The sequence below is a fragment of the Phyllobates terribilis genome, unplaced genomic scaffold, assembly GCF_046119375.1.
Source record: "Phyllobates terribilis strain yellow unplaced genomic scaffold, ASM4611937v1 Scaffold_1__5_contigs__length_1240528914, whole genome shotgun sequence".
NCBI lineage: Eukaryota > Metazoa > Chordata > Amphibia > Anura > Dendrobatidae > Phyllobates > Phyllobates terribilis.
The window spans coordinates 1,017,896,246-1,017,917,664 of NW_027362761.1; the positions used below are offsets into that span (position 1 = coordinate 1,017,896,246).

At 41.7% G+C, this 21,419-nt stretch overlaps 1 protein-coding gene across 1 annotated transcript in view; it reads right to left on the bottom strand.

The window, feature by feature from the left end:
- TLL1 (tolloid like 1) overlaps positions 1-21,419 on the bottom strand; it is a 201,677-nt gene that overhangs the window by 92,503 nt on the left and 87,755 nt on the right. Inside the window, exon 3 of the mRNA XM_073644330.1 lies at positions 2,662-2,772. Coding sequence (XP_073500431.1) covers positions 2,662-2,772 — 111 coding nt within the window. The remainder of the gene's footprint in view (positions 1-2,661; positions 2,773-21,419) is intronic.

The window sequence follows — 21,419 nt, forward strand, 5'->3', positions numbered from 1 at the left end:
ATGGTGGTAATGCACATACAGAAGCTAATACAACATGCATGAATGCAAGTTTTTAGTTGTAAATATCGTAAAAAAATAATTTCAAGATCCCACTGCATCATTCAGCTGTCCTTCACTCCACATTAGTTCTGGGTTGTTTTTTTACCCAAGATAAAATCATGTTTCATCTCAATTTTATGTCTAAAAACTGATTGGACAAATTATTTAAACAGAAATGTGTTCTAGAACAATTTATCAAAGCGACATAACTGGGAGAACGAACAGAAATATGCAAACCAAAATGAAGAAGTCTGATAATTATGATCAGGATGTTGGGAATGAGAACAGAATTGTTTTTAAAACAAAATCAGGAAAAATGAAGCATAACGTCTATGTATCACGATCTGGCTTTCCTTTCATTCCTGCTAGTAATTCATGTACTTCCCAGCCAGGGAATGGAGGAAGAAAAATGTGGGATGGATAACATAATTCACATTACTCAGTCTGTTAGCAGTACAAAATAGCTGGCATATTTGAGAATGTGTAGTATGCCTGGTAGGTGTTTACTTTACATACATGCTAAAATAATATTTCAGATGTGTTATTTTTGTTAACAAATTACAAATGCATCACAAATCTTAGAATATTCTACTAGATTTTCAGCCAATTCTAACAAGGCAATCAGTTTCAATATTTTTAAAAATAAATTATGGAAAGAATTTTCAGTATAAAAAGACAGAATATAGATTTGTTATAGACCGATTTCATAACAGAAGTTATAGTCTCAATGCTTTGCCACTAGAAATTCAGATTAAATATCTTACAAGGCATTTTCTTATTTAATTATATTCATGATATATTTAAATCAGATCTGTCTCCAAATTCCACAACACAAACTACCATATATTAACAAATCAATGTTAGACCTGATAAGGCTGAAGTGCTTACCTTGATAGTCTATGACAGAACAGCTGTACAATCCCTTTAAAAACATTTCCTGGATAATATTGAAAGGGGAATTTTATCATTTCAGCTCATTTTTATTTCAGGATTATATAGCTATTCTGGCACGGATTTTACTCCAGGACTGAATGTCTGATTAGTATTATTGTTTAAGTAAGTCATACCTATGTAATCTTTCTACATTGATTTATCTAAACTGTCTACCTATAAATCCGCCCAAGCAACAAATCACAGTGCAGTATTCATTTTTCAAAATACATTTTAAGACATTAAAGCTGAGCTCAGATTGGTTGCAATTTTTTACAGTTTAATAATTGTGACCAAAATTTATTGTTATAAGTAAATATTCATCATCTGATAATTCCAACAAAAATTTACTACGGGAGAAATTGGATGTCTACAAAGAAGGTGCCATATTTTTGTTAAAAGTTTGTAGAATTAGGGTATGTGCACACGATGCAGAAATGCTCAGGATTTTTTCCTGAGCGTTTCTGCATCTCTCTGGCAGGAAAAAACGCATGCGGATTGTACATGCGGTTTCCTGCCAGGGACATGCGGAAATGAAGCGGTCTTCACTTTCATTTCCGCATGCGGGTTGACAAGCGCTTCCCAAGCGATTTTAGCATCACTTGGAAAGTGCTTGTCAACTTCACACTATATAAATCCATGCAAACGGCATGGATTTATATAGTGTGTGATGTCAAAAAATAAAAAATAAATATATACTTTACCCTCTGATGGCCCCCGGTGTCCTGCTTCATCGGTCCCGGCTGCCGGCAGTGAAGACTGTAGGACCTTCCGACGTCAGCGTCACGTGACCCGTCACATGACTCTGACGTCAGCGAAGGTCCTTCATTCAACCGCGAAGTGCGCGGGAAGCCGGCAGGACGCAGCGCGGGCCGTCAGAAGGTGAGAATATATATATATTTTTTATTTTATTCTTTTTTTTTTAATGGTACCTGGGTCTGGATGAGAGTCCTCTCATCCACACCCGGGTACCATCCGCACATTAGACCGCATGAAAAGCGCATCAACATATACAGTGATGCGGATTCCATGCAGTCTAATGCAAGTCAATGGCGGCAAAAGAGCAGCGTTTCCGCAAAATTAATTGACATGCTGCGGATTTTTGACCGCAGCGTTTACGCTGCGGAAAAATCCGCATCATGGGCACAGCACATGCGGATTTCCATTGGGGAACATTGCTGCCCTTCTACCATGCGTTTTTCATGCGTTTCCGCGGCGTTTACGCAACTGCAAAAACGCTGCGGAAACGCATGAAAAACGCATCGTGTGAACTCAGCCTTACATTAGAATTATTAAGCTGAACTGATGGACATTGCTGCCGGGGGGCACAGTATTATACTATATAGTAACCACAGAAGGGTATCCAGCAATTCCAGACAACAACAAAACTGAAGTTTTCCAAATAATCCTTATAGGTTATATGGAGCACACATAAAACCTGCATTGTAACTTGTGGCAATTATCTTTGATTTGGCAAATAACTAAGAATGGAATCTAATCAACTGATTTTCTGCTAACCTTGAACATTTATCAACGTTTCAGATAAATAAACTCTTAAAAAGAAACTTAAAATTCATAATGAATAAGACATAATTTAACAGAAGAGACAACTGCTGGAGCAATCTGTGCAAGTAGCAAGAAAATGAAATCAGAAAATCAGATATTGCATGGGCAAACAAAAAGATTTCTTACCGGTGGTGTGTCCCATGTGTTCATTTGAATTCTGAGTGAGGTCAATGGTTCTGTCTATTTTAAACATTTTTAAATCTTCTTCATCTAAGGCAATGTCTCCCCAAAATACTTCTAAAAGAAAAAAATATACATACGTCAGTAATTATATGACAACATTCCTATGTGTTAAGATAAGCTATTATTGGGTTTAAACTGCCATAGTCGTATTGTATGTACAGACATTGCCATTCATGAATATGCGACAGACATTCTTGGGATTCTTAGACAATGTTCACATGGTTGAAAAACTAATTAAAAGTTCCCAAAGAATATGCACGTCATTTAAAATGAGATATGTAAAATTGCAATTGTACAAATGAACTTGTGGGGTGTCATAACTCCTACTGTACTGTAGACATAATAAAGTCAAAACAATAAATCACAATGTGCACAGCGAAAATATATATTCTTGTACCGTGTTAGCCAGTAGATAGAAAAATATTTAGATTTGAGAGTCCTACTACAAAAAACTGGAGTCTGACCCTACACACTATTACAAGGAACTAAACAAGTTGGAATTGTGTCTGCCTGACAAATCCATAAGAGCCGATGACCTGATACCAGAGAGTCCAAGAATAGGGACATTCTATATGCTTCCCAAAATCCACAAATCTGGAAATCCAGGAAGACCAATTATTTCATGTGTGGGAACCCTTACTGAGCAAGTTTATGGATGGGTAGAGTGTGTTCTTAAACCACTGGTAAAGAGTACACCCAGCTACATTCAGGACACGACAGACCTACTGAATAAACTAGCAGCAATAGGTCCTCTACCAGAAGGAAACATCCTGGTCACCATGGATGTGGAATCTTTGTATTCTAATATCCTACACAAGGATGGATTAAATGCCTGCAAAGTCTTCATGGAAAATACAGGAATTGTTGCTGATTCTGTGTTCAAACTTACAGAATTCATCCTCACCCACAATTACTTTGAATTTGATAACAACATATCTACAGGAAACTGGTACAGCGATGGGAAGTAAAATGGCTCCACAGTACGCAAATCTTTTCATGGCTAAGCTTGAAAGTGACTTTTTGTCCTCATGTCCCATCAGGCCTTTGGCCTACTATCGTTTCATTGACGATATTTTAATCATCTGGACGGGGTCTGAGCAACAGCTGAAGACGTTCCATGAACACTTTAATCGATTTCTTCCCACCATCAACGTAACACTCAACTACTCCTGTACTGAAATTAACTTTTTGGACACCATCATCAAGCTACAGAACAATGAAATAGAGACATCCTTGTACTGGAAACCAATCGACCGTCCTACATACCTTAAATGGGACAGTTTCCATCCAAAACACATAAAAAACTCTATTGTTTACAGCCAAGCCATCAGATACAATCGGATATGTTCCAACCAGATGGATAGAGACAAACATCTTGATGGCCTCAGAAAGACCTTTATGAAATAGGGCTACCATCCAAGAACAATTGAGAACCAGATTACAAGAGCCACCAGAATATCAAGGAATCATCTCCTACATTACAAAACCAAACAAGAAAACAACCGGGTGCCTCTAGTAGTCACCTACAATCCAAATCTGGAGGCGCTAAGAAGAGCTGCACGGAAACTACAACCCTTACTACAAAAAGATGCCCGATTAAAATCCATATTTCCAGACCCCCCACTTCTGTGTTTCAGACAGCCCCCAAATCTAAGAAGCATCATTGTCAGAAGCTTCCAGAAAAAATGTAGAACCTGTCCGTTTATAACGACCACAGACAAGATAAAGATTCCCAATTCACATCAGGACTATAAGATCCCAGGTACGTTCAGCTGTATCACATCTAATGTAGTGTACTTCATTATATGTACCAAATGTCCAGCTGGGGGTCTTTATGTAGGGGAGACAGGGCAAAAACTTAGAACAAGGATGAATCATCATCGCCACACAATAAAAGAAAAAAGAATAGATCTGCCTGTAGCCAAGCATTTTTGTTCCCCTGATCACAGCATAAAAGACATGAAATTACTGGTATTAAAAGGTAACTTCAAATCTCAAAGAGAAAGAAGAATCTCAGAATATAAACGGATGGTGACCTTTAACACTTTCAGAGCAGGAATGAATGTGTCGCATGGATTTATGTCATTCTACATCAACTAAGGAATGTGCTCCTCAGACTCTCAGACCTGTGAGGCCATCACAACACTGGACCTAGTCAAAGGACAATAAAACCTTCACACTCCTTATCTATTAACTGCTAAAATATTTATAGCCAGAACTGTTTATCTCTTCCATAATAACTCTGTTTTTCATCACCTGTCTTACCTATTGCATTTTTTGTGTGTCTTATTGTGTATAAATATGTGACTCTTCAGATTGTGTGGTATACTATGCCTGATGAAGAGACCTGAGTAGTCTCGAAAGCTTGCAATTTGTTACAATCTTTTCAGTTAGCCATTAAAAGGTATCAACCACTGAGGACTCTCAAATCTAAATAATGTGCACAGCTAAATCTATCTTCATCTCTAACATATATATTACTACTGGATGCTTTTTGCCTATTATTTGTATTGCACTCCATACTCAATGTGGTTCATCAGAGCAAACATATATAGTGTCAGGGTCAGATTTATAAAAAAGGGATAAATGACCCATGGGACCCCACCAACTTGTCCCCATCATTCACAACAGGATGAGGAAAGGTTCCTAAACCAGTGAATTAAGACTTATTCCTTATTGTAAATCATTGTCAAGCAGTAAACAGACTTCCTAACCCAATCAGTGGGATGACATACTTAAAAGGAGTTTTCCACTTCCCAGAAAGTGAACACTAAACACCTGAAAATACCAAAAATAACAAAAAACAGAGCAGGTACTCACCTTTCCTAGTTCCAGCGTTTGCTTCAAACTGCTGATCGGATCTCGTTGCAGCTGTGGAGTTACGTCGACCACGCACATCACTATATTAGCCAGTCACTGAGCTCAGCAGGTGTGCCGAAGTAGAGGGCATGACCAACCAGGGCTGTGGAGTCGGAGTCGGTGCTCATTTTGGTGGAGTTGGAGTTGGAGTCGGTATAAAATGGACCGACTCCGACTCCTAAAATATATAATAAATTGGGTGAGGTAGATCAATGCAGTTTGTGGGGAATATTTATAAAAAGACTCTCAAAAGACGCGTCATGTTTGTTAAAATGGATGCCTGCACACGTCACAGAGTGAACTATTTTGCCATCGATGTTCGAGATGTTTGTGACAACAAAGAAATTGTTACCAAGACATTGGCAGTAAAAGATACTAAAGCTCATCACACAAGCCAGTTTCTCCAGGCCTTAGTGGAAAAAGTTCTGCAAGATTACGAACTCAAAAAAGAACAGGTTCTTGCTATTGTAACGGACAATGCTTCAAACATGATAAGTACAATTAAACTGATGAATGAGAGGAATGAACAACAGCTAGAAGAAAATTTAGGATTCAGTATGTTTGAGTTGGAAGGCCACAGTGCTGTTCATGTAACTGAGGAACAAACAGATATTACAACAGAAGAACAGCAAAATTATACTTTAGAAATAGATGATCTTGTTGAAGCTGCTTCAAAACACTTTCCTATTCATCACATGCGCTGTGTTGAGCACACGCTGCAGCTGGCAATAAGAGATAGTCTGCAAGAGGGACATACTGGAAATCTGATCGGAAAAGTGAGGAAATTGGTTATTGCCACCAGAACCCCTAAAATTGATTCCATCTTGAAGAGACGTGCTGGGAAAGTGGCAATTGTCGATCAAGCCACTCGGTGGGGCAGCACTTATTTAATGATTGAGCGATTGCTTGAACTAAAACAGTTTCTTATAGATATGGCGAACCCTCAGGTAACCCTAAATGAAGGTCAATGGACACAGGTGGCTGAATTGAAGGAATTGCTTAATCACCCATTTATTGTGACTAAAAAATTACAAGCTGAGGATTTAACTCCTGGCATTTTCATAAGGGAGTGGAAGAACTTGCTATTTTGCCTGTCCCAAAGAGGAGGTTTAATCGCAGATGGCATTTCTGCTTCAATGAAACGGAGAGAGACACAGCAATTGGAAAATAAAATTTTTCTGGCAGCTGTTTATGTGGACCCAAGTCATCGTATACTGCTTGATGATCAACAGCTTACTAAAAGAAAAGAAGCTCTGACTGAGGTAGCAGTTAGGATGAGTGGCCTACAGGAGGACTGCCAGGCGCAAGAGGACTTGGGTCCTGACAGTGGTACTGCTGCCATATCTTCATCAGATGAGGAGTTTGACTTTGACAAGTATTTGGATGACATGGAGCTGGCAAAGCGTTGCCGCGAGGAAAAAGATTTCACTCCGTCTCCTATAGCAAGCAGATTGACCATATTTCAGCAAAATGTTTCACTTGCTCTCAAAGAAATAGAAAAATTCAACCAATCATCAAAACTGACTGTGCATGAGGCAATTCCTTTATACTCGGAAATTGTTAGAAATGTTGCCCATGTGGTTATGGCTTTGCCTCCAACCCAAGTTAGTGTAGAGAGGTTGTTCTCTAGCCTTAAAATTATTAGGTCAGATTTGAGTTCATCCATGAAGGAGGATCTGATGGAGGTGATACTATTTCTTAGAACAAATTCATAGACTGCACAAATGTTATTTAGTATGTTTTTGTTGAAAACAGTTTTTTGCCACTTACATAGTATATTACATAGTGCTATATATATATATATATATATATATATATATATATATATATATATATATATATAGTACAGACCAAAAGTTTGGACACACCTTCTCATTTAAAGATTTTTCTGTATTTTCATGACTATGAAAATTGTACATTCACACTGAAGGCATCAAAACTATGAATTAACACATGTGGAATTATATACTTAACAAAAAAGTGTGAAAACACTGAAAATATGTTTTATATTCTAGGTTCTTCAAAGTAGCCACCTTTTGCTTTGATGACTGCTTAGCACACTCTTGGCATTCTCTTGATGAGCTTCAAGAGGTAGTCACCGGAAATGGTTTTCACTTCACAGGTGTGCCCTGTCAGGTTTAATAAGTGGGATTTCTTGTCTTATAAATGGGGTTGGGACCATCAGTTGTGTTGTGCAGTAGTCAGGTGGATACACAGCTGATAGTCCTACTGAATAGACTGTTAGAATTTGCATTATGGCAAGAAAAAAGCAGCTAAGTAAAGAAAAACGAGTGACCATCATTACTTTAAGAAATGAAGGTCAGTCAATCCGAAAAATTGGGCAAATATTGAAAGTGTCCCCAAGTGCAGTTGCAAAAACCATCAAGCGCTACAAAGAAACTGGCTCACATGAGGACCGCCCCAGGAAAGGAAGACCAAGAGTCACCTCTGCTTCTGAGGATAAGTTTATCCGAGTCACCAGCGTCAGAAATTGCAGGTTAACAGCAGCTCAGATTAGAGACCAGGTCAATGTCACACAGAGTTCTAGCAGCAGACACATCTCTACAACAACTGTTAAGAGGAGACTTTGTGCAGCAGGCCTTCATGGTAAAATACAGTTAGGTCCATATATATTTGGAGACAACATTTTTCTAATTTTGGTTCTAGACATTACCACAATGAATTTTAAACACAATTCAGATGCAGTTGAAGTTCAGACTTTCAGCTTTCATTTGAGGGTATCCACATTAAAATTGGATGAAGGGTTTAGGAGTTTCAGCTCCTTAACATGTGCCACCCTGTTTTTAAAGGGACCAAAAGTAATTGGACAATTGACTCCAAGGCTATTTCATGGACAGGTGTGGGCAATCCCTTCGTTATGTCATTCTCAATTAAGCAGATAAAAGGCCTGGAGTTGAATTGAGGTGTGGTGCTTGCATTTGGAAGGTTTTGCTGTGAAGTAAACATGCAGTCAAAGGAGCTCTCCATGCAGGTGAAACAAGCCATCCTTAAGCTGCAAAAACAGAAAAAACCCATCCGAGAAATTGCTACAATATTAGGAGTGGCAAAATCTACAGTTTGGTACATCCTGAGAAAGAAAGAAAGCACTAGTGAACTCATCAATGCAAAAAGACCTGGGCGCCCACGGAAGACAACAGTGGTGGATGATCGCAGAATAATCTCCATGGTGAAGAGAAACCCCTTCACAACAGCCAACCAAGTGAACAACACTCTCCAGGAGGTAGGCGTATCAATATGCAAATCTACCATAAAGAGAAGACTGCATGACAGTAAATACAGAGGGTTCACTGCACGGTGCAAGCCACTCATAAGCATCAAGAATAAAAAGGCTAGACTGGACTTTGCTAAAAAAGCCAGCACAGTTCTGGAAGAACATTCTTTAGACAGATGAAACCAAGATCAACCTCTACCAGAATGATGGAAAGAGAAAAGTATGGCGAAGGCGTGGTACAGCTCATGATCCAAAGCATACCACATCATCTGTAAAACACGGCGGAGGCAGTGTGATGGCTTGGGCATGCATGGCTGCCAGTGGCACTGGGTCACTAGTGTTTATTGATGATGTGACACAGGACAGAAGCAGCCGAATGAATTCTGATGTATTCAGAGCCATACTGTGTGCTCAGATCCAACCAAATGCAGCCAAACTGATTGGTCGTCGTTTCATACTACAGATGGACAATGACCCAAAACATAAAGCCAAAGCAACCCAGGAGTTTATTAAAGCAAAGAAGTGGAATATTCTTGAATGGCCAAGTCAGTCTCCTGATCTTAACCCAATTGAGCATGCATTTCACTTGTTAAAGACTAAACTTCAGACAGAAAGGCCCACAAACAAACAACAACTGAAAACCATGAGTTCAAGACTTCAGGCAGTCATTGCCAACAAAGGGTTTTCAACCAAGTACTAGAAATAAACATTTTATTAACAATTATTTAATCTGTCCAATTACTTTTGGTCCCTTTAAAAACAGGGTGGCACATGTTAAGGAGCTGAAACTCCTAAACCCTTCATCCAATTTTAATGTGGATACCCTCAAATGAAAGCTGAAAGTCTGAACTTCAACTGCATCTGAATTGTTTTGTTTAAAATTCATTGTGGTATTGTCTAGAACCAAAATTAGAAAAATGTTGTCTCTGTCCAAATATATATGGACCTAACTGTAACTGCTACGAAACCACTGCTAAGGACAGGCAACAAGCAGAAGAGACTTGTTTGGGCTAAAGAATACAAGGAATGGACATTAGAACAGTGGAAATATGTGCTTTGGTCTGATGAGTCCAAATTTGAGATCTTTGGTTCCAACCACCGTGTCTTTGTGCGATGCAGAAAAGGTGAACGGATGGACTCTACATGCCTGACTCCCACCGTGAAGCATGGAGGAGGAGGTGTGATGGTGTGGGGGTGCTTTGCTGGTGACACTGTTGGGGATTTATTCAAAATTGAAGGCATACTGAACCAGCATGGCTACCACAGCATCTTGCAGCGGCATGTTATTCCATCCGGTTTGCGTTTAGTTCGTCCATCATTTATTTTTCAACAGGACAATGACCCCAAACACACCTCCAGGCTGTGTAAGGGCTATTTGACCAAGAAGGAGAGTGATGGGGTGCTACGCCAGATGACCTGGCCTCCACAGTCACCAGTCCTGAACCCAATCGAGATGGTTTGGGGTGAGTTGGACCTCAGATTGAAGGCAAAAGGGCCAACAAGTGCTAAGCATCTCTGGGAACTCCTTCAAGATTGTTGGAAGACTACCTCTTGAAGCTCTATAATGGTTGGGGGGGGTTATTCACTTTTCATGTTTGCCATGGATGCTCAGTTGCAGAATCAATCTTATTGGACAGGAAAAGGAGTGCTGCATGGGGTCTACCTCTTATGTCAAAATGCACCACTTTGGTACTTGATGAACCCAGTTGTATCAATAGTAGTGTTGAGCATTCCGATACTGAAATATCGGGTATCGGCCGATATTCACTGTATCGGAATTCCGATACTTAATTCCGATACTTTTATAATATCGAATACCGGAATCGGAAGTTCCCATAATGCCTGCGCTCTGCAGTGTCTGTGAAGGATGACAAGCTGGATGGCAGCGCTCAGCTGCGATCCAGCTTGTCATCAGAATGCCATCCCAGCGTGGGAGAATTCTGCTGATTGTTTAAAAGCCGGCGGGCGGTAAAAAGCCGCCGGCTTTTAAACAATCGCACAGCCCCATACTGCTTCCCCGCAGCCTCCCACCCCGATCCTCCGCTCCCCTCGCCACCTCCAATCCCAATCGTAAATTAGGACCGGGCGGGGAGCGCAGCACCAAGGAGCGAAGGACCCGGGCGGGGAAGCCGGCAGTGAAAAGACTTCACCGCCGGCTTTCCCGTTCTGTGCTGCGCTTTCCCGCCGGTTATTTCAAATGAACAGCTGAGGTATCAGGTGATGCCGATCAGCTGTTCATTTGAAGTAGCCGCGGTGCCCTCAGAGGGTTCATGTGAGTTCATGCTTGACTGCATGAACTCACATGAACTTTCCCACGGCCGCACAGGTCAGCCTCACCTCCCAGACCCGTCATGATTAGTGTGTGCGGGGTGTGTGTGTGCGGGGTGTGTGTGTGTGCGGGGTGTGTGTGCGGGGTGTGTGTGTGCGGGGTGTGTGTGTGTGCGGGGTGTGTGTGCGGGGTGTCTGTGCGTGCAGGCAGACATAGGCCGATGTGACACTACTACTCCCATCGGCCTATGTCTGTCCCCCGTCCACTCGTGCCAGCAGGATCAGCTCGATGGGAGCAGTAGTTCCCATCAGCCTGATCCTGCTATATAAATTGCCCTACTGTGTCCCCAATAAATGTTAGATACATGTCATTGGTGGCCAGTGGTTACCTAAAAGAAATTAGTTTATACATTACCTGTCCCCGCCGATCGTCACCTAAAATAAAGTAAAAAATAAAAAACTACACCTATACTCACCTAGACACCTAATTCCCCGAAGCCATCGATCTCCTGTAATAAAATATAAAATAATAAACCACAACCTTATCCTTACCCCTCCGTAGCAGTCCACGAGTGTCCCACGAAGATCTCCAGTTCAGAGCAGCCACATAGAATGTGACCGCTCTGAACCGCTGCCGCCGCTAGAATGACGGGGCCGTAAGGGTTCACCAGAGTTAAGGCAGCGCTGCTCCGGTTAGCTGCTTTACGGCACTGCTGTATCGTGAGAAATTCCCACGGTACAGCACTGCCGTAAAGGAGGTCTCCGGAGCTGCGCTGCCTGAATGCACTCCGGTAACCTCAGTCAGTGGCTCCCGCTGCCGGGAGCGGACGTGTTCCCGGCAGCGTGAGCTTACAGCAGCCATGCACAGCTGTCACCATCTCCAGATGTGACAGCTGTGCATGGGAGATCAGCGCAGGAACGTGGACAGGTAACTATTTTTTTTTAGTAAACTAAGAATTAAATAAAATGGTGTTTTATTTCAAATAAATTATTTTTTTCTGGGTGTAGTGTGTTTTTTCTTTTTAACACTTTGTAGGTTAGTAATGGGGGTGTCTTATAGACACCCATCATTACTAACCTGGGCTTCATGGCAGCTGGCGCTGACATGAACCCCACCACTATTACCCCCTGCCACCGCACCAGGGCAGCGTGGAAGAGCGAGGCTAAGTGCCAGAATTGGCGCATCCTATGGATGCGCCATTTCTGGGGCGGCTGACGGCTGGTGTTTCTAGCCTGGGAGGGGGCCAATATTCATGGCACCCTTCCTGAGCTATTAATATCAGCCCCCAGCTGTCTGCCTAGCCTTTGCTAGCTATTAAAATAGGGGGGACCCCACGTCATTTTTTTGGGGGGGGTCCCCCATTTTAATAGCTAGTAAAGGCTAGGTATTCAGCTGGGGGCTGATATTAGTAGCCTGGGAAGCTCCGTGGGTTTTACCCCCTTCCCAGGCTTCAAACATCTGCCCCAGCCGTCTGCTTAACCTCCGCTAGAGACTAAAATTATGGGGGATCCCACGCCATTTTTTTTTTAAATAAATCCTTTATTTTAACACTAAATGACATTTGAGGACTTAATAAAGATGCAGTCCCTAAATTATTATTTATTTTTTAATAAATTTTTCCCAAAACTTTTGACGTGGGCTTCGCCATATTTTTGTATGCCAGCCAGGTACAGCATCCAGCTTCTATGAACGCGCCATTTTCCGGGGCGGCCGCGGACTGCAATTTTCAGCGGGGGGGGGGGGGGCAGAAAGCTTGGGCCTCCCTGCGCTGCAGATTCCATCCCCCAGCTGCCTAGTTGTACCTGGCTGGACACAAAAATAGGGAGAAGCCCCACGTTTTTTTTTTTTTAATTATTTCATGAAATTCATGGAATAATTAAGAAAAAAAGGGCTTCCCTATATTGTTGTGTCTGGCCAGGTACAAATAGGCAGCTGGTGGTTGGGGGCAGCCCGTTCCTGCCTGCTGTACCTGGCTGGACACAAATATAGTGTGAAGCCCCACGTCAATTTTTTTTTAATTATTTCAGGAAATTCATGAAATAATTAAAAAAAAATTATGTGGGGCTTCGCCCTATATTTGTGTCCAGTCAGGTACAGCAGGCAGGAACGGGCTGCCCCCAACCACCAGCTGCCTATTTGTACCTGGCCGGACACAACAATATAGGGAAGCCCTTTTTTTCTTAATTATTCCATGAATTTCATGAAATAATAAAAAAAAAATTGACGTGGGGCTTCGCACTATATTTGTGTCCAGCCAGGTACAGCAGGCAGGAACGGGCTGCCCCCAACCACCAGCTGCCTATTTGTACCTAGCCGGACACAACAATATAGGGAAGCCCTTTTTTTCTTAATTATTCCATGAATTTCATGAAATAATTAAAAAAAAAAATGTGTGGCGCTTCGCCCTATTTTTGTGTCCAGCCAGGTACAACTAGGCAGCTGGGGGCTGGAATCTGCAGCGCAGGGAGACCCAAGCTTTCTGGGCCCCACCCGCTGCAAATTGCAGTCCGCAGCCGCCCCGGAAAATGGCGCGTTCATAGAAGCGCCATCTTCTGGCGCTGTACCCAACTCATCCAGGGCCCTGGTGCGGTGGCTCATTGGGTAATAAAGGGGTTAAGGCCAGCTTGGCATTATCAGCTGGCCCTAAGCCCGAAATTCATGGGGTCACGCCAATATTAGACATGACCGCCATGAATTTCTAGTAAAGTATTTAAAAAAAACACAAACACCCAGAAAAAAGTCCTTTAATTGAAATAAAGACACAATTCTTTATTGTTCTAAATTAAACCATACTTACAGTCACGCCCATTCCAGCTGAAGCCAACGATCTCCTGCAATAAAAGTAAAATAATAAAGCAACCTCATCCTTACCTTTCCATGGTTCCCAGGACAGCTTCAGCTCTGCTACATCGAGATGACAGGCTGGACCGCAGCAGAACGCTGCCATCCAGCCTGTCATCCCGCAGACACTGAGAAGCGCAGACATGCTTGCGCTCCTCAGTGTCTCGCTGTGACGGCATCCAGATGAGCCGAGGTCATGTCCAATGAACTCAGCTCACCTCATGCACGTCACTGACAGCGTGGGAAAATTCTCCTGCACTCAGCGCTTCAGCGTGAGAATTCTCCCACGCTGTCAGTGACGTGCATGAGGTGCGCCGAGTTCATTGGACATGACCTCACCTCATGCACGTCACTGACAGCGTGGGAAAATTCTCACGCTGAAGCGCTGAGTGCAGTAGAATTCTCCCACGCTGTCAGTGACGTACATGAGGTGAGCCGAGTTCATTGTCGGCTCATCTGGATGCCGTCACAGCCAGACACTGAGGAGTGGAAGTATGCCTGCGCTTCTCAGTGTCTGCGGGATGACAGGCTGGATGGCAGCGTTCTGCTGCGGTCCAGCCTGTCATCTCGATGTAGCAGAGCTGGAGCCGTCGTGGGAGCCATGGAAAGGTAAGGATGAGGTTGCTTTATTATTTTTCTTTTATTGCAGGAGATCGTTGGCTTCAGCTGGAATGGGCGTGATGGTAAGTATGGTTTAATTTAGAACAATAAAGAATTGTGTGTTTATTTCAATTAAAGGACTTTTTTCTGGGTGTTTGTGTTTTTTTTAAATACTTTACTAGAAATTCATGGTGGTCATGTCTAATATTGGCGTGACCCCATGAATTTCGGGCTTAGGGCCAGCTGATAATGCCAAGCTGGCCTTAACCCCTTTATTACCCAGTGAGCCACCGCACCAGGGCCCTGGATGAGTTGGGTACAGCGCCAGAAGATGGCGCTTCTATGAACGCGCCATTTTCCGGGGCGGCTGCGGACTGCAATTTGCAGCGGGTGGGGCCCAGAAAGCTTGGGCCTCCCTGCGCTGCAGATTCCAGCCCCCAGCTGCCTAGTTGTACCTGGCTGGACACAAAAATAGGGCGAAGCTCCACGTTTTTTTTTTTTTAATTCATGAAATTCATGGAATAATTAAGAAAAAAAGGGCTTCCCTATATTGTTGTGTCCGGCTAGGTACAAATAGGCAGCTGGTGGTTGGGGGCAGCCCGTTCCTGCCTGCTGTACCTGACTGGACACAAATATAGGGCGAAGCCCCACATCAATTTTTTTTAATTATTTCATGAATTTCCTGAAATGATTTAAAAAAAATTGACGTGGGGCTTCGCACTATATTTGTGTCCAGCCAGGTACAGCAGGCAGGAACGGGCTGCCCCCAACCACCAGCTGCCTATTTGTACCTGGTTGGACACAACAATATAGGGAAGCCCTTTTTTTCTTAATTATTTCATGAATTTCATGAAATAATTAAAAAAAAAAAATACGTGGAGCTTCGCCCTATTTTTGTGTCCAGCCAGATACAACTATGCAGCTGGGGGCTGGAATCCGCAGCGCAGGGAGACCCAAGCTTTCTGGGCCACCCCCGCTGCAAATTGCAGTCCGCAGCCGCCCCAGAAAATGGCGCGTTCATTGAAGCGCCATCTTCTGGCGCTGTACCCAACTCATCCAGGGCCCTGGTGCGGTGGCTCACTGGGTAATAAAGGGGTTAAGGCCAGCTTGGTATTATCAGCTGGCCCTAAGCCCAAAATTCATGGGGTCACGCCAATATTAGACATGACCACCATGAATTTCTAGTAAAGTATTTAAAAAAACACAACACCCAGAAAAAAGTCCTTTAATTGAAATAAACACACAATTCTTTATTGTTCTAAATTAAACCATACTTACCATCACGCCCATTCCAGCTGAAGCCAACGATCTCCTGCAATAAAAGTAAAATAATAAAGCAACCTCATCCTTACCTTTCCATGGCTCCCACGACAGCTTCAGCTCTGCTACATCGAGATGACAGGCTGGACCGCAGCAGAACGCTGCCATCCATCCTGTCATCCCGCAGACACTGAGAAGCACAGGCATGCTTGTGCTCCTCAATGTCTGGCTGTGACGGCATAAAGATGAGCCGAGGTCATGTCCAATGAACTCAGCTCACCTCATGTACGTCACTGACAGCGTGGGAAAATTCTCCTGCACTCAGCACTTCAGCGTGAGAATTTTCCCACACTGTCAGTGACGTGCATGAGGTGAGCTGAGTTCATTGGACATGACCTCACCTCATGTATGTCACTGACAGCGTGGGAGAATTCTCACGCTGAAGCGCTGAGTGCAGGAGAACTTTCCCACGCTGTCAGTGACGTGCATGAGGTGAGCTGAGTTCATTGGACATGAACTCGGCTCATCTGGATGACGTCACAGAGAGACACTGAGGAGCGCAAGCATGCCTGCCTTCTCAGTGTCTGCGGGATGACAGGCTGGATGGCAGCTTTCTGCTGCGGTCCATCCTGTCATCTCGATGTAGCAGAGCTGGAGCTGTCCTGGGAACCATCGAAAGGTAAGGATGAGGTTGCTTTATTATTTTTCTTTTATTGCAGGAGATCGTTGGCTTCAGCTGGAATGGGCGTGATGGTAAGTATGGTTTAATTTAGAACAATAAAGAATTGTGTCTTTATTTCAATTAAAGGACTTTATTCTGGGTGTTTGTGTTTTCTTTTAACTTTGACTATGGGGTTAGTAATGGGGGTGTCTTATAGACGCCTCTCCATTACTAACCTGGGCTTGATGTCAGCTGGCATTATAAGCTGACATCAACCCCAACCCTATTACCCCCTGCCACCGCACCAGGGCAGCGTGGAAGAGCGAGGCTAAGTGCCAGAATTGGCGCATCCTATGGATGCGCCATTTCTGGGGCGGCTGACGGCTGGTGTTTCTAGCCTGGGAGGGGGCCAATATTCATGGCACCCTTCCTGGGCTATTAATATCAGCCCCCAGCTGTCTGCCTAGCCTGTGCTAGCTATTAAATTAGGGGGGACCCCACGTTATTTTTTTGGGGGGGTTCCCCCATTTTAATAGCTAGTAAAGGCTAGGTATTCAGCTGGGGGCTGATATTAGTAGCCTGGGAAGCTCCGTGGGTATTACCCCCTTCCCAGGCTTCAAACATTTGCCCCAGCTGTCTGCTTAACCTCCGCTAGAGCCTAAAATTAAGGGGAACCCCACGCCAATTTTTTTTTTAAATAAATCCTTTATTTTAACACTAAATGACAAGTACAGTAATCAACACTGTCACTGTACTTCATATATATGTGACTGACATGTTTCTATCTATCTAATCTATGTGTGATTCTCTATTCTTTCTGTTCTAAATTGTCGGGTACAGATGCTGAATTGCCGGCCGGCTTTCTTAAAGAGACGGTGCATGAAAACACTATTATTTTTTTAAATAAATCCTTTACTCTAAATGACAAGTACAGTAAGCAACACTGTCACTGTACTTCATATATATGTGACTGACATGTTTCTATCTATCTAATCTATGTGTGAAGCTCTATTCTTTCTGTTATAAATTGTCGGGTACCGCTGCTGAATTGCCGGCCGGCTTTTTTAAAGAGACGGTGCACGAAAACACTAATATTTTTTTTAATAAATCCTTTACACTAAATGACAAGTACAGTAAGCAACACTGTCACTGTACTTCATATATATGTGACTGACATGTTTCTATCTATCTAATCTATGTGTGATGCTCTATTCTTTCTGTTGTAAATTGTCGGGTACCGGTGTATGCCGCTGATGAATTGCCGGCTTTTCATGTCATTCTACATTATTCTTAGTTGTTTTACTTCATGTAGAATTAACCTACAAGGAAAGAAAGGGTTTATTTTCATTCCGATATTTGTGTCCCATTGACTTGCATTGGTTTCCGGTATCGGAATCGGCGATATCCGATACTTTTTGGGTATCGGCCCGATCCAATCCGATACGATATTTCCTGATATCGGAAGGTATCGCTCAACACTAATCAATAGGGTTCTTGGGTCAGTAGTGGTATCCATCCAATGATAGATCCTGCAGAAGACTGTGGTGTATAAAATGAACAAAAGCTGCAACACAAATGTGAACACAGCCTTAGAACGACACTTAGTCAACACTTATCTGGTCAAAGCATAGCGATATTATTTGGGGATCTTCTGACAAGAACATGGCATGCCACCATAGACAGGTTTGGCATAGTGCATATACAGACTGCTATTCAAGCTGCTATTGCGATGATGAGGTTTTAATTTAAACATAACATACCATTTTACATTGTACCTAATTTAGAAAAACATTTAATTACGTCAACAGTAGAAACATTTTGATGGAAAAAATCCCCATAGAAAGCAAAAACAAAGCTTAATAAATTCTCGTCCAAACCACTTGCACTAATTCCTGTTTTGGCGGTGCACTCAATCATGTATTTACTGGGAGGTAATAAACGCACCATGCATTTGCAGAGTACAATTGATTTTAGAGCCTTTCTACAACACTCTTAAATTAAAATCACGATGATGATTTATTGCACTACAGTCTTAAAAATGCTCACCAACAGTCGGTCAATAGTTTTGTCAATAATAGATTCTTTAAAATGCTATAGGCTGCATTTTCACATTGTAATCTGTCTGGTAATTACTGCTTTAAACTTCTTGCTAAGTTGACTATATCTACTTACTAACATCTACAGCTGACTGCATTATAACACAACTGAAATATATTTGCGTTACAGTTCATTTTATTTAGCTTTCACCATACAATAGTTTTGCCAGAAAGAACCACAGCAAAGTCAAAGTGAAATATAAAGACTTGTCAAGATAAATTTAGCTGAAGATATATTCCAGACATTGTGATTTTCCATTTTTTCCTTCCTTTCTTCCAAGAGCCATAACTTTTTTATTTTTCCATTGACATGGCCGAAGTAAGCTTGATTTTTGAGGGACGAGTTGTAGTTTTGAATGATGCTCTACATATTACTAATCTACTATAAAATGAGAAAACAACTCTAAGTGCAGTGAAAAGGTGAAAAAAAACACACAATTCTGCAATTATTTTTTTTGGAACTATGCTTTATGTTATTCATGGAATGGTAAAAAATGACCAAGTAATATGATTTGCCAGGTCAGTACAATTATGTCGATTTCAAACTTGTAAATTTTTTTGTGAAAACTTCAAAAATTCATAAATAAGTTTTTTCTTGTATAGCCATGTCCTGAGACACATTGTCCCTGATGAAGAACTGCGAAACATGCATTGGGGCGACAGATACATGCAGAAAACCAGCCACAACGTAAGTAAGCACATATGGAAATAGCTTTTGAATCTTGTCACATTTGTTAAATGTAAAGGGATACCTTCCTCTAGTAATTTAATAATGTCCATTATGTGGCACATGCCTTTATTAAATACATGTATTTGGCCTGGTTTTTCAATATGGTGTTTTCCCTGTTCGTGTACAGCACCATGGTTTTAGTCATTGATTTTTGTGCATAATATAATGTAGTGTCTATTCTGAAGAAATAATAAAATTATATTTTGGGCAGGATGGGTTTGGGCTTTTTTTATGCCCTTTTTCTGCTCTGAAGTTCCATAATTTATTAGAGTTTGTTTGCCCCAGTCACTTAAATGTATCGGCATTGGGAAAATGTATGTATTATATGTTTTGAGACCCATAAAGTTGTCATTTTTGCAGCAATTGAACTGTGTTAGGGCTTGTTTTTTGGGGGGTTTCTTGAGCCAACATTTTTCTTGATACCATTTCAGGGTAGGTACAATGTTTACATTTTTTCTTACTGTATTATTTGGAGGGATTGAGTTGACTGAAAATCCCAATTCTGGGCTTTTGTATTTTTTTTTTGCTTTTCTACCAAATAAATTTTAGATATTGTTAGATAGAATCAACAATTGTTCATTGGCTGCACACCCACATGTAAACATGGTGATGTGCTGTGGACTATAATGCAAACTGTATGGTGATGGGCAATCATACTAATAATCCCCATACAAGTTACACATTTGCAATGAATATGTAAAAGGAAAAACAACAATCATTGATTGTTGTGAGCAGAAAATCTGGCCATCTGAAGGTAACTCAAAGCTTTATTCACTATGCTAACTACTAAGAGAGGCTAAAGTAGTGACTTTAAAGGGGTGGTCCGACATACAAAGTAATTTTCATTCTAAATCCCTATTTAATACCTTAATCTAAACTAAATTATAATATACTTGATTTAAAAATTCCCTATCCTTCCATACACTAACTGCTTTTCTTTTTTTTGTAGCTACTTACTTTTCTATGATGCTTCATTTGAGAATCCCAGTGCATGCTGGGATACTCAAAAAAAGAGTCATCAGGGGGCAGAGGCTGCAGTCACTGCTGCAGCCTCTGCCCCCTCCCTGAAATAAAGAGTCATCAGTGACGCTTGTTTCAGGGGCTGGACTAGTCCCTGTGCACAATGATAGTGCACAATCTGTTGCCGACTCAGATCAACAGCAATGAGCTGGCACCAGAGTGCACGGTCGGTGTGTGTTCTAAGACTATCCGACTTGGAGAGATCAGCGATAGGGATTCAGGATGAAGATTACTTTGTATGTCAGATCACCCCTTTAAAAGGTTATTACACTGCTCCTCTGGGTTCCTGCTTGCCGGGAACACCATATGCTTCTGATTCAGGCCAGTTGTGTCGCAGGCTCAACTGTGCGCTGTCTGGCAATCCGGCTAGCTTCAGAGCAGTGCTTACAAGCGCTATGGAAAAGCGCTCCACTCCTGGTCTAGAAGCCGGGCCACTTACCAGTGGTGGCTACTTACTAAGCAACAAGCTGTAAACAAAACAATTAAAATCCTACAATCTTGAGAATAAAAAGGTTTTTAATAACACTTTGCAATGTTACTTAGTCATCATGATGAGTCAAACCCTTTAATCTAATGAGAAACCATAACTATTTATGCAGTTTATAAAATGGCAGGTACAATCTGTGAATCATAAAATCCCACCACTGTCCTGGTTTGGACATAAACATCTGCTCTAATACAACAAAACAAGAATCTGCATTGCTTTGATTTAGGTCGTACTCTGTATAATGTCAAATCAATAATAAAGTAGTTTTACGTCATCTGTTTAAAAAATAAACCATTAGGGTTTTTAAAAGTGGTCAAACCCAATTTTTATGATGCTTTATACAATCATTTTAGTTCACGCGTCAACATAAACTCCCTAGGAGGATAATAAACTGAATGTGCCAAAAAGAAGTAACCGGTAATTACTTAGATTATAATTTATTGCCTTGTTTGCCTACACTTATCCAAAATGCACCACCTGTTAATCTTTTTTTTGCCAGTAATCATTTTGTAGATATGACCACAGGCAGAAGGGAGACTTGCATTACACACCCTTTGTTCTTAAATCTGTGTCTTATTAGCTTCTCATACCAAAGTCTCCTTTGGGAGAGCAGATAGTTCCTTTCACTGGACTTACTAATATTCAC